The sequence below is a fragment of the Carcharhinus amblyrhynchos genome, chromosome 4 (genome assembly GCF_965287045.1).
Source record: "Carcharhinus amblyrhynchos chromosome 4, sCarAmb.v2.hapA, whole genome shotgun sequence".
NCBI lineage: Eukaryota > Metazoa > Chordata > Chondrichthyes > Carcharhiniformes > Carcharhinidae > Carcharhinus > Carcharhinus amblyrhynchos.
The window spans coordinates 60,484,107-60,498,483 of record NC_137327.1 but is presented as its reverse complement, the minus strand read 5'-3'; the positions used below and the strand labels follow the sequence as shown (position 1 = coordinate 60,498,483).

The following is a 14,377-nucleotide window of genomic DNA, read 5'->3' as shown; positions in this document are numbered from 1 at the left end:
AGAGACTTACAAGATAATGAAGGGGCTAGATAGAGTAGAGGTAGAGAGATTCTTTCCACTTTGAAAGGAAAACAGACCTAGAGGGCACAGCCTCAAAATAAGTTGGGGGGGGGGAGGAGTTGAGAACAGGGTTGAGGAGGAACTTCTTGACTCAAAGGGTGGTGAATCTCTGGAATTCTCTGCCCATTGAAGTAGTGGAGGCTACCTCATTGAATGTATTTAAGTCATGGGTAGATAGATTTCTGATAGACAAGGGAATTAAGGGTTATGGGGAGAGAGCGGGAAAGTGGAACTGAGCCACTTCAGATCAGCCATGATCTTATTGAATGGCAGGGCAGGCTCGAAGGGCTAGATGGCCTACTCCTGCTCCTATGTCTTATGTTCTTATCGTTACTTCCACTGATAAGATAACTGGTCTTTAGTCCCCTGGACTAATCCGATTTCTCTTTTTAAATAGAGGAATAACATTAGCCATTTACGAGCAGTATTCCCTGTTCTAATTAATTTTGATATGCAGGTAAGGTGTCTCAAAACTTCAGATCTTGCCGGTTTTCAGAAACAAATTTAAAGTATTGCACAATCTGTAATGTAATTAGATAAAGTTGGATAGTGATCAAGTCTTGGTAGTAATCAAGTCTAAGGAAACACACTGAAGCAAGATAGTTTTGACCTTATCAAAGAACTTTGGGTCATTAAAATACTGGACAAACACTCAAGATAGAAATGCAACTCCCCAAACGTTTTGAGCTGGGCTGGGTGCGGTCAAGGCTCACTCCAACCACTCAGAGTGTGGGAAATGACAGGTGCACACACCACCACACAGATGCTTTACCATCATGAAGAAGCCAGTGAATTTTTTCACTCATTTTATAGCAGTTAAAATGCTTCTGTGGCCTATTTATAAAAATGTTCAGTTTTCAGACACTACTGGTTTTCAGTTAGCTAGATTTGAGCCACTGTACCAGTCTATATAAGATGCCAGCTATCTTTTCCATAAAGTCTTTTAATATCATGTGGAGATTCCAGCATTTGACTGGGGTAAACACAGTAAGAAGTCTCAGAACACCAGGTTAAAGTCCAACAAGTTTATTTGGTAGCAAAAACCACTAGCTTTCGGAGCGCTGCCCCTTCATCAGGTGTGTGGGATTTCAGTTCACAAACAGGACATATAACGACACAAACTCAATTTACAAAATAATGGTTAGAATGCAAATCTTTACAGGTAATCAAGAATTAAAGGTACAGACAATGTGAGTGGAGAGAGCATTAAGCACAGGTTAAAGAGATGTGTATTGTCTCCAGACAGGACAGTTAGTGAGATTTTGCAAGCCCAGGCAAGTCGTTGGGGTTACAGATAGTGTGACTTGAACCCAGGATCCTGGTTGAGGCCGTCCTCGTGTGCAGAACTTGTCTATCAGTTTCTGCTCAGCGACTCTACTTTGTCATTTGTCGTGAAGGCCACCTTGGAGAACACTTACCCACAGATCAGAGGCCAAATGCCCGTGACTGCTGAAATGTTCCCCAACAGGAAGAGAACAGTCTTGCCTGGTGATTGTTGAGCGATGTTCATTCATCCATTATTGTGACATTGGCCGAGTTGCAAGGATATGTACCATGTCCCTGGTGATGGTGTTCTCACATGAGATGATGGCATCCGTGTCTTGCAGAGGTTGCTATGGCAGGGTTGTGTGGTGTTGTGGTCACTGTTTTCTTGAAGGCTGAGTAGTTTGCTGCAGACAATGGTCTGTTTGAGGTTGTGCAGTTGTTTGAAGGCAAGAAGTGGGGGTGTGGGGATGGCCTTGGCAAGATGTTCGTCTTCATCAATGACATGTTGAAGGCTCCAGAGAACAAGTGATTGTTCACTTTGAGTCCAAAGGAAGAAAATGTCATCGATGCTATACACTAGATACATCGGTTGAAAGTTCTGTGTGGTGAAGAGATCTTGTTCGAATCTGTGCATGAAGGTGTTGGCATATTGAGGTGCGAATTTGTTTCCCATGGCTGTTCCGTATGTCTGGATGAAGATCTGGTTGTTGAAGTGAAAACATTGTGGTCCAGGATGAAGTGGATGAGTTGTAAAATTGCATTTGGAGATTGACTGTTGTCGGCGTTGGGTTCTGAGGCAGTTGCAGCAATGCCATCGTGGTGGGGGATGCTGGTGTAGAGTGCCGAGACATCCATTGTGATGAGGAGTGTTCCTGGTTCAACTGCTCCGTGTGGTGCTGAATTTCTGTAGGAAGTCCGTAGTATCACGACAAAAGCTGGGGGTTCTTTAAAACGGGTCTCAGGATGTCCTCGACGTAGCCGGAGAGGTTCTCGCACAGGGTCCCATTGCCCAATACGATGGGACGTGTTTGCCTTGTGTATCTTCAGGAGGCAGTAGAGATCTCCAACTTGGGGATAACGTGGGATGAGAGTACGGAGGTTGCTCTGAAGGTCCAGATCAAAGGTCTTGATCAGTTTGTTGAGTTGACGGGTGTGTTCTTTGGTCAGATCTGCGAGTAACTGTCTGTAGTGTTCCTCATTGTTCAGTTGTCGGTAAGCTTCTTTGTAGTAATCCATTCTGTTCAGTATGACAATGGCCCCTCCTTTGTCTGCTGGTTTGATGACAATGTTGCGGTTGGTCTTGAGAGCGCAGATGGCGTTGCATTGTGCTTGCATGATGTTCGGGGCTGTCTTGTGAGTGCAGCTGGTGAATCTGGCATTGACGCACCTCCTGACAGCTTGGGCATACATGTGAAGTTGAGAGCAGCGGCCTTCCGGCACGCCACAGCGAAAAACCGCATCGATCTCCTCAGAAGACAAGCACAGGATACGGCGGACAGGGTACCCTTCGTCATCCAGTACTTCCCCGAAGTGGAGAAGCTACAACAAGAAGAAGCTTCTCCGGAGCCTTCAACATGTCATCAATGAAAAAAACCACCTCACCAAGGCCATCCCCACACCCCTATTTCTTGCCTTCAAACAATGGCACAATCTCAAACAGACCATTGTCTGCAGCAAAGTAGCCAGCCTTCAAGGAGAACAATGACCATGACACCACACAACTCTGTCACAGCAACCTCTGCAAGACACGGATGCCATCGTCTCACATGAGAACACCATCCACCGGGTATATGGTACATACACTTGCAACTTGGCCAATGTTGTCCACCTGATACACTGCAGGAAAGGATATCCCAAAGCATGGTAATTGGGAAGACCATGCAGACACTACGACAATGGATGAATGAACACAGCTCAACAATCACCAGGCAAAAGTGTTCTTTTCCTGTTAGGAAACACTTCAGCGGTTGTGGGCATTCAGCCTCTGATCTTCAGGTAAGCATTCTCCAAGATGGCCTTCACGACACACGACAAAGCAGAGTCACTGAGCAGAAACTGGTAGATAAGTTCCGCACACATGAGGATGGCCTCACCTGGGATCTTGGGTTCATGTCACGCTATCTGTAACCCTCACGACTTGCCTGGGCTTGCAAAATCTCAATAACTGTCCTGGCTGGAGACAATACACATCTCTTTAACCTGTGCTTAAACCCTCTCTCCATTCACATTGTCTATACCTTTAAGACTTGATTACCTGTAAAGATTTGCATTCCAACCATTATTTTGTAAATTGAATTTGTGTCTTTAGATGCCCTGTTTGTGAATTGAAATCCCACTCACCTGATGAAGGGGCAGCGCTCTAAAAGCTAATGGCTGGTGCTACCAAATAAATCCGTTGGACTTTAATCTGGTATTGTGAGACTTCTTACTCTTTTAATATACACAGACGCAATCAATTCGGACTATGGATTTCCCCCTCACAATTTTTGCTTAATTTATCTTAAATGTCATTGTGTCTTTTTTGATTCTCTTGTAATTTTATGCACAATTTGTTACTATCTCAGGTAAAACCCAAGTTAAAGTAATTCATTACTATTTCAGTCATTTCACTGTTATTGCCCCTGATTTACTTGGACCTATCTTATCAAGATTTTAGTTCCATTGTTCTGCCTTTCTCATTGCTTCTTTCCTAACTTCTGTATTCCTTTTATCATCCTCTCATTTATTTTTTACATATTCAGTCTATGTATTTTTCCTTACTTTCAGTTTTACCTTTTTTTTGTTGCTCCATGGTGTATCATCACTGACTGGCTTGTTCTCATTTTATAAAGGAATGTACTGCTCCTGGAATCCATTGATCAATGAGTTAAATACTTAAAGATTTAAACATTTGCAACAGATATAAATGCTGTCATGCCCCACTTGACATTGCATGTTATTTTGGTACCAAAATGGCACCCATGTTGCTTGCACACACCTCAGGGCTAGATTTTCAGTACCGGGTCAAGAACCTAACGCCCAGTTAATTTCCAGGTCCTGACCCCATGTTGCAACTGTGTTGCTCATCCACCACAATCTTCTGAAATAGTTGCCCTAATTTGGCAATGAATTTGACGCCGTGTTAGTGGCATCAAGCATTAGCGGGAGGCATAGACACTGAGTCACTGACATGCTATCCAGGGACACTAATATCAAAGCATGTTTTCACCCTCCTGATGAATGGAAATCCCAGCCCTGGTGAGTGCATGCCATTGGTATAAGTGCAGAGTAGGCAGATTGTGGCACCATTCAGATGTTTGTGTTGCCATTTTTTGACCTCAATGCTCCAGCTAATGCCTTAGCTAGAAAGACCCCTCAATCCTTCCAAATTAGTGTTGTTTAAAGGGATCATCTGCAACTTGCATGGTGGTTGCTGATTAATATTTACTGGCTCTCTTTGAGTTTATGGAAGTGCTTGGTGTTTTGAAGAGCTGTGTAAAGTTGGTGAAATCAACAGTGCATGTACTGGACATGAAGAAGGCCTTGGTTGTCGCTGCAAGCATTTTGATCATGCCACTTACACCCTATCATGGGTGTCATTGCTGCGATTTCCCTTGGGTTGCAACACAAGAGGTAGTTAAATCAGTAGCATCAACAAAGAGGATAAACTGTCACAGTTAGAAGAAGAGGGAGAGGCCTTACCTGCTTAAGGTCTTCCAGGAGCACTTCTCTTACCTCCACCTGTGCCAGGGTCAGCGTGTATGTCTGTGCTCACAGGAAACTGTCACCACTTGCAGCAAGATCTGCCACAGCAGAACAGGACAAGGGTTGTGAAAGAATTTCTTCATATCAGGAACTTTCCAGGCTGGAGCAGGGACATATGCACTATCTTCTGTTTCACTATTCACTACTGCATTAGAAAGGTGACAAACTCAACTCAGGCCAGGAGAGGGAAGTTCAGTGTGCGCTCTCTGAATAGAGAGAAGCAAATGAGGCATCCATTGCCTCCAGGTCCTCAGGCAACACTGAAGTCATCAACCACAACTGCTGTCTGCTCCCACAGTCTTCATAATGTCTGTCTGCCCTTAAGGAAATGGATCTCTCAACTCCTATCCACCTTCTGCACCATCAAGGCGTCACTCAGTGCTGCATTGGAGAATCTTCAGGCCTGTTCCACCATTTCTAGCCCTCTTTCTGTTCCAAGACTCTTCCTGAATCTGTTCCTGTGCCTACTGCAGTCAGAATGTATCTCAGCTTTTCAGTGGCGCAGGCTGGCTTTAAGTGGTGTTAGCTTTGCACAAATTTGGATCCCCTGCTGATGTGTGCAGCTACTCAGCAGCTCTCTTAGTGCTGGGCTGCACGCCGCTGTCATTTTAATTAGCGATCAGCATGAAGTTTGTGTGCTCCTTGCATTGCTACAAATGGACATGGATTAATCATGCATCATGATTCTTTCACCCAATTACCAGCCTTATCCAATTATCTTCCTCTCTTTGAATCCTCAAGCATATAATCCTTTTCTAGAGCTGTAACAAATCTTTAATCGTAATGTCATTGTCCCTTTTTGTCCATCCATATTTCTACTACATTGTTGTGGGGAATGTGTTCTACCTATTCATGCCACTGTATGAGCTATGGTTCCGTTATTATTATAACTATGCCATAATCCTGTATGTGCCTGCAGCTCACCAACCTTATTTATTATGTTTCACTCACACGCATGCACTCTCTCACTCTCCCGTGCTCTCACTTCCCCGTGCTCTCACTTCCAGTCCTGCATCATCTTGTTTCTTTCTCATCTTGGTTCCCTCTACATATTTTATTTATAAAGATATTTTTAAAAGGAATTTCATACAAATTGCCTGATGCGTGGGGAGTTCTTGATCCATCTATATGTGCTTAGTAAATTCATCGCAGTCAAATTGGCATCAGCAGCAAAAAAATGAGACTCCATATGCCCAAATTATAAGGGGTAAAGTGGAAAACTCATCCGATGTTCCTCCTTGCTAATCAATAATGTCTTCAAAAAAGTGCAGCATTGTTTGGCGAACAAGATCAAACGTGATTATATACTCCATGGTGAATAACCATGGATTATATAACCATGGTGGTGTTGTGGTACTGTCACTGAACTAGTACTCCAAAGATCCAGGGTAATGCTCTGGGGATGCAGGTTAGCATCCCTCTGCGGTACCACACATAAAAAATTTGCACTTAAAAGTCTGATAATGGTCGTTATCGATTGTCATAAAAAACCCATCTGGTTTGCGGAACGAAATCTATTGTCCTTACCTGGTCTGACCTACATGTGACTCTTAAATGTCCCTAGCAATGGGCAGTAAATGTTGGCCCAGGCATTGATGAACAAATAATAAAAAAGCTGTCCCATCATCGCTGTCAAAGTCTTAACATACAAAGAAAAGTAACTTGAGTGACATATTAGAGACCTGCAGGTGCTGTGGGTCTGTACATCATTAAGGAAATAGGGCCAATGTCAAATTTTGACTAATTATGTTCCTTTGAAGTGCCCTGAGGTGTTTTATTACATTAAAAACATTTGTATAAATAAAGATTCTGGAAATCTGAAATAAAATGAAACAGTGCTGAAGATGCTCAGCAAGTCAGGCAGCATCTGTGAAGAGAGAAACAGAGTTTATGAGAGGGGGATTTTTATACCAAAAGGTGGGCTGGTTTGGATCAGGCAAAAGGGTAAAAGTGTTAAAAATTTGAGTCCAGGCCCTACCCCAGCTTCAATCTACCCACTTTCAGTTTTATCAGAGATGGGATGCAGGGAGCTGGGAATCCTATAACTTGCTTTCATGAGGTGGTTTGGCAATTTAAATATTACAACATTTTAAATTTAACTCCAGGCATCAGGATTTCCCAAGCCTCAGAAAACCAGGTAGCAACACGGAGGTGAGGACTGCTTCATCCAGTCCTTTGTTCCAACACCCTACTGAGGTCTCCAAATTCCCAGCCCAAAGGTTCAAACTATACCATTTCTCTGAGATGATCCCAGATAATGAGATTGGACCACCTCCTCCCCAGAGGTCTCCAGCCTAACCCCACCCCCTATCCACTGGATCAGTGACCACCCTTCCCACTCAACTCTCTTGTGTTACCATCCTCCACTACCACCGCTCCAGCTGGAGCTCAGACTTGCCTAATCCTTCAGCCTCTTCTCCAGCATTCCCTGTGGAAACCAAGCTGTCAATCAGGGTGTCTTCAGAGCGAGATATATGTTAGTGACCATCACACACTTATCATGGAGTTAAAATGACAAAGCGAATGGTGTGTTGGTGGGAGGGGGCAGGGGATATCTCTTACTTTTAGGTTTCCCATGCACTGTCCCTCCACCTTCAACTGCAGCCAGATCAAAAAGTTAAATTTCACCCAACATCCCCCTGTCAAATCGGTCTATAATCTTTCATCGTCAGAGCTGGCAAAAGTTTGAGATGTAATACTTTTTAAACAAGTACTGAGGAAGGGAAAGAACCAAAGGAAATGTCTGTGATAGGGTGCAAAGTGGAAGAGAGTAAATGATGGAAAGAATAAGGCTGAGAATGAGAAAAGAAACCAAAGCTGAGTCCATACCAGAATCCAGTGTTCAAAAGAATTGAGAGGAATGGTTGTGATCAGATCTTATTGAACTCAGTATTTAGTTTGGAAAGCTGTTAAGTGCCTAGTCAAAAGAACAGAACAAAAGAACAAAAACAGCCCGGGAAACAGGCCCTTCGGCCCAACGAGCCCACGCCGCCATTTTAACATTACCGGTCTCCCCCTCCACCCATGACCCTTATCTATTGTTTTATGGCAATCCACATTGAGGGAAACTAATTTAGGGACATTTTATTACTTCCAATCAGCCTAATAGCACAGCTTTGGGGTGTGGGAGGAAACTGGAGCACGCGGAGAAAACCACACAAGCACGGGGAGAATGCACAAACTCCCACAGACATGGCCCAAATCCATGTGTCTGCACAGCAAACAGTGATAGTCACTGAGCTGTCGTGTTGCCTAGCATCTGGTCCAGTTTAAGCACACACTAATGACATGAAGCACTAGGCCAATGTCAAACATTCAAGAGCAGCCCAAGTACGACCCATCACGTGTATGCCCCTCGTTGGACAACAAGGCGGACCGACTTAAAACCTGTGAATTAAAAGAGAAAAAACATTATTATTATACCATATCCTTTTACTTTACCAGGGATGTCCCAATGCTAATGAACCTTATTTGAAACAATCTCCTATATCCTCCCATCTCCAACCCACGCGTGTGCCTGTGTAAGTTACTCTTCAACAACTCCAGCATGCCTGCCTCCACCACCTTGTTTGGCAGAGCATTCCATAACCCCACTACCCTCTGTGTGAAAAACCTCCCTCTAATATCTGTGTTATACCTCTCCCCCTCACCTTAAGCCCATGGCCCCTCGTACTGTGTGTCTCTAACATAGGAAATAGCTTACCTCTGTTTACTCTATCTATACCCTTCATAATCTTATATACCTCTATTAGATCCCCCCTCAGTCGCCGTCTTTCAAGGGAAAACAGCCCCAATTTGTTCAATCTTTCCTCATAACCCAGTCCTTCCATACCAGGCAACATCCTGGTAAACCTCCTCTGCACTCTCTCCAGAGTCTCCACGTCCTTCCGGTAGTAAGGCGACCAGAACTGGACGCAGTACCCTAAATGTGGCCTAACCAACGTTCTATACAACTGCAACATTAGAACAAGGTTTCCCTCCGCAAGAAAAATTCTTTTGGAACAGTGCAGGCGACCACAGTGTTCAGAACAATGTATAGCTTTAAGTTTAATTTATATTTTGTATATATGTGTTCAGAAATGTGAAACGTAGGTTCATTTACATAAGAACATAAGAAATAGAAGCAGGAGTAGGCCATCTAGCCCCTTGAGCCTGCCCCGCCATTCAATAAGATCATGGCTGATCTGAAGTGGCTCAGTTCCACTTTCCCGCCTTCTCCCCATAACCCTTAATCCCCTTGCCTATCAAAAACCTATCTACCTGCGTCTTAAATATATTTAGCGAGGCAGCCTCCACCACTTCAACGGGCAGGGAATTCCAGAGATTCACCACCCTTTGAGTGAAGAAGTTCCTCCTCAACTCCGTTCTAAACTGCCCCCTCCCCCTTATCTTGAGGCTGTGCTCTCTAGTCCTACTGTCCTTTCTGAGCAGAAAGAGCCTCTCCACCTCTATCCTGTCCATCCCATTCATCATCTTGTACGTCTCAGTGAGATCTCCCCTCATCCTTCTAAACTCTAACGAGTACAAGCCTAGTTTATTCAGCCTCTCCTCATAGCTCAACCCCCTCAACTCCGGTATCAGCCTAGTGAACCTAAATATCCTTGCGTAAGTGCAGCGACCAAAACTTCACACAGTACTCCAGCTGCGGCCTCACCAGCGCCCTGTACAGTTGCAGCAAGACCTCCCTACTTTTATATTCAATCCCCCTCGCATCCCATTTGCTTTCCTGACCACCTGCAGGCTGGGTTTTTGCGACTCATGCACAAGGACCCCAAGGTCCCTCTGCACTATAGCATGCTGCAGCTTTTCGCCATGTAAGTAGTAGTCCTTCCTACCATTATTCCTACCAAAGTGGACCACCTCACACTTGCCAACATTAAATTCCATTTGCCAGTTCCTCGCCCATTCGCCCAGCCTATCTAGATCCTTCTGCAGACTTTCCACACCCTCCGCACAATTTGCCGTTCCACCAATCTTTGTGTCATCAGCAAATTTTGACACCTTACGCTCGGTTCCCTCCTCCAGATCATCTATATAAATGGTAAATAGCTGAGGCCCCAGCACCAACCCCTGGGGCACTCCACTAGTCACCAACCGCCAATCCGAATAGCACCCATTGACACCCACTCTCTGCCTCCTATTTGACAGCCAATCCCCTATCCACGCTAACACCCTACCCCCAACTCCATGCCCCCTAACCTTCTGTAACAACCTCTTGTGCGGCACCTTATCAAACGCCTTCTGAAAATCAAGAAACACCACATCCACCGGTTCTCCTCTATCCACCGCACGAGACACATCCTCATAGAATTCCAATAAATTCGTCAGACATGACTTCCCTTTAACGAAACCGTGCTGCGTCTGCTCTATCAAACAATTGTCCTCGAGATGCCTCGCTATTTTCTCCTTGATTATGGATTCAAGCATTTTACCTACAACAGACGTTAAACTAACTGGCCTATAATTCCCTGCCTTTTGCCTGGCACCCTTTTTAAACAACGGCGTAACATTAGCCGTTTTCCAATCTTCCGGCACTTCCCTGGAATCCAGCGAGGTTTGAAAAATAATCACCAAGGCATCCACTATCACCTCCGCCATTTCTTTCAGAACCCTTGGATGCATTCAAGGTCCTGGGGACTTGTCCACAGTCACTCCCTCTAGTCTGTCTAGCACTGCTTCTCTAGTAACAATAATGTCATTCAGGCCCTCCACTCCTACCGTCTTTCCATCGTTAACACCCAGCAAACTATTCACGTCCTCCTCCGTGAAGACCGAAGCAAAGAAGTTATTCAAGGCCTCAGCCATTTCCTCATCCCCCACCACTAAGTCCCCCCTCTCATCCTCTAAGGGTCCAACGTTCACCCTAGCCAGCCTCTTCCTTTTTATATATTTATAAAAACTCTTACTATCCTTTTTTATATTTAGCGCTAGCCCAGCACCATAGTTTATCCTTCCTTTCTTTATCAACTTTTTGTCATTCTTTGCTGATATTTAAACCTCTCCCAATCCTCTTCTCGCCCACTACTCTTAGCCAATCTAAACGCATCAGCTATTAATTTAGTACTTTACTTCCTTCGTTATCCACGGCTGATTATCTCTCCTCCTACGATCCTTTTTAACCATCAGAATAAATTTCTGCTGAGCACCAAGAAAGACCTCCTTAAAGGTCCTTCACTGTTCGTCAGCAGACCTACCTTCCAATGTGCTCCCCCAATCAACATTCGCCAATTCCTCTCTCATCCTATCGCACTCCCCTCTGTTCAAACAAAGGACACGGGTCCGGGAACCCACTTTCTCCTTCTCCGTCTGCATCAAAAACTCCACCATACAATGGTCACTCTTCCCAAGAGGATCCTTCACCACAAGATCCCTAATTCTACCTGCCTCATTACATAACACCAGATCCAAGATAGATCGCTCCCTCGTCGGCTCCAGCACACACTGTTCAAGGAAACTATCCCGGCAGCATTCCAAGAACTCTTCCTCGAGCCCCCCGCGTCCAACATGGGTCGACCAATCAATATGTAGATTGAAATCCCCCATAATTATCGCCGTTCCATTCCTGCACGCTGCACTTATTTGCACATTTATAGCCCGCCCCACCTCCAGATCATTATTTGGGGGCCTATAGACAACACCCACCTGCTTCTTCCTCCCTTTGCTGCTCCTAATCTCTACCCACAACGATTCCACATTCTGCTCTTTGGCTCCTGTATCTTCCCTTGCTACCACCCTGATGCTATCCTTAATCAGCAGGGCTACGCCCCCCCCCCTTTTTCCTCCCGTCTATCCTTCCTAAACACTTGATACCCCAGGACATTCAGCTCCCAGTCCCTGTCACCTTGCAGCCACGTCTCTGTAATGGCCACCAGATCATATCCATTTGTGCTGATCTGCGCCACCAGCTCATTCACTTTATTCTGAATGCTTCGTGCGTTCAGATAAAGTGCCTTCATCCCAGCCTTCACCTGTACCCTATTTGCAGGAATGCTACCAACCTTACTCACGCACCCTACTCCCTTTATTATTGGGACATCCTTGTCTACAGTCCTATTTACACGATTCGCCAGGACTGTGGTCCCAGCACAGTTCAGACCAACACCATCCCACCTGAACAGGTCCCACCTACCCCAATACTGGTGCCAATGCCCCGTAAATTCAAACCCATTCCTCCCTCACCAATCCCTGAGCCACCCATTCACCTCTTTAATCCTATCTACCCTACGCCCATCTGCATACGGTTCAGGTAGTAATCCAGAGATAACCACCTTGTCGGTTCTACTTCTTAATTCCATTCCCAGCTTTTCATACTCCTTCCCCAGATCCTCAGTTCGCATTTTGCCTATGTCATTGGCACCCACATGTACCACAACGACCGGATTCTCACCCTCCCACACCAGGTTCCTCTGCGGCCCAGATGCGACATCCTGGACCCGAGCACCAGGCAGACAACTCACCCTTCTGTGCTCTTTGTCATTGTGACAAAGGACAGTGTCAATACCCTTAACCACACTATCCCCAATTACCACTCCATTCCTTTTCACCTTCCCTTTGTCAATGTTCTGTGTGTGCAGTTTGCTCACCTACCTCACAGCCCTCGTTCTTGTCCACACTGGAAGCAAGAACCTCAAACCTGTTATGCAGATTGAGAGGCTGAGGCATTCGGTCCCCACCTTCCATTTAGATGCTTTTTAGCAGCTATGTGCCAGGAATTCTAGGGTCTAGTTTGTATATGAAGTTTTACAACTCTTGAAGTGAAGTGAAACCAAGAAGTGAGTAGTTCAGTGAAGTTATTAAAAAAAAAGTAGAAAAAAACTGTACTGTTGGCTAACACAGTAATAAGTCTCTCAAGACCAGGTTATAGTCCAACCAGTTTATTTGATAGTAATCCCACAAGCTTTCAGAAACGGTGCTCCTTCGTCAGGCGTGTGGAACCTTCCACACACCTGACGAAGGGACACTATTTCCAAAAGCTTGTGAGATTAACTATCAAATAAACTGGTTGGACTATAATCTAGTGTTGTGAGACTTCTTACTGTGTTTACCCCAGTTCAATGCCGACATCTCTACATCATGACTATTGTTGGCTAGCAACATGGGTCCAGAGGGAAACACGGAAGTGCAGTCAGCTAAATCAGAGCTGACTACATCAGAGAATGCAGGCAGAAAGTTTGAAACTCTTCAATAAGAAATCCTGCCAGACCGATGGGGAACTGAATTTAGCAATGCATGCGTTTTCTCTAAAGTAAAGTGATACTGAATTTGGTTTTTGGGTGTCTCAAGGAGAGATACCACCAAGGAATAGCAGCTAGTGAATGCTGAGCAGTCCACCAGAAGAAAACCATTTGAAACTGAGCCAGGCAGGTTAGTGAGGATGAGATCAAGTATGTTTCTCCCTCTTGTCAGTTCCCTCATCACCTGCAGCAGTCCCGGTCTTGTAGCTGTGTCTTTTAGGACCCAGCCAGCTCAGTCTGTGGTGGTACTATCAAGCCACTCGCAGTGATGGACATTGAAGTCCCCACACCCAGAGTACATTCTGCACCCTTAGCGTCCTCAAAGGGTGTTCAACATGGAGGAGTACTGATTCATCAGCTAAGCAGGGGGACAGTGTGTAGTAATCAGCAGGAAGTTTCATTGCCCATGTTTGACCTGGTGCCATGAGACTTCATGGGGTTCAGAGTCCATATTAAGGACCTGATGTTCGAGTCCAGAGGGAATGAGGTTTTGCTGTGGAAAATCAGTACCGGAATTTGGTTCATGGCATTGCTGCTTTTTCTCCACCTCAGGACTGTCGAGTCAATTTTCTATGCCGGAGATGTAAGCAGGATGAGCTAGACCATAATCTCCTGTTGTCTGAACAAAGCGGTGCTGGTATGAGAAGGGCTGCTGTACGTGAGTGACCTTGCCTGGGACTGTGATGTGTAGTAATGGATTCCACTTTTCTTTCCAGGGTTACGTATGTGATATTATCTACAAAGGGACAGAAGAGAGGATAAAGGAATGTGCACTACAGGATGGCAGAGTTCCACTGGTATGTGGGAAAAACTCCTTGTTCTCTTTGCTATCCTTCTCTTAGATTGATTAGTATGATATAAGAATAAAATAGCACAATGCAGAAGACCACCACTTAGCTCATCAAGTCTGCACTAGCTCTTCGAAGAGTGATCCACAGCTTTTTTTCCCCAGATTTTTCTCCTTTATTTATTCAGTTCTATTTTGAATAAGTTAGTGTTGAATGTGTATTCACCACCCTGTCTGGCAGTGCATTCCATATTCTATTCATATGTGTTCAGTTGTGTCTCTGCCT

General features: G+C 44.9%; 1 protein-coding gene across 4 annotated transcripts in view; it reads left to right on the top strand.

The window, feature by feature from the left end:
- fcsk (fucose kinase) overlaps nucleotides 1–14,377 on the top strand; it is a 376,885-nt gene that overhangs the window by 290,070 nt on the left and 72,438 nt on the right. For all 4 annotated transcript variants that reach the window (XM_080187245.1, XM_080187243.1, XM_080187244.1 and 1 more), the window contains one exon: nucleotides 14,021–14,101. In XM_080187245.1, the coding sequence (XP_080043371.1) occupies nucleotides 14,021–14,101 (81 nt within the window). The remainder of the gene's footprint in view (nucleotides 1–14,020; nucleotides 14,102–14,377) is intronic.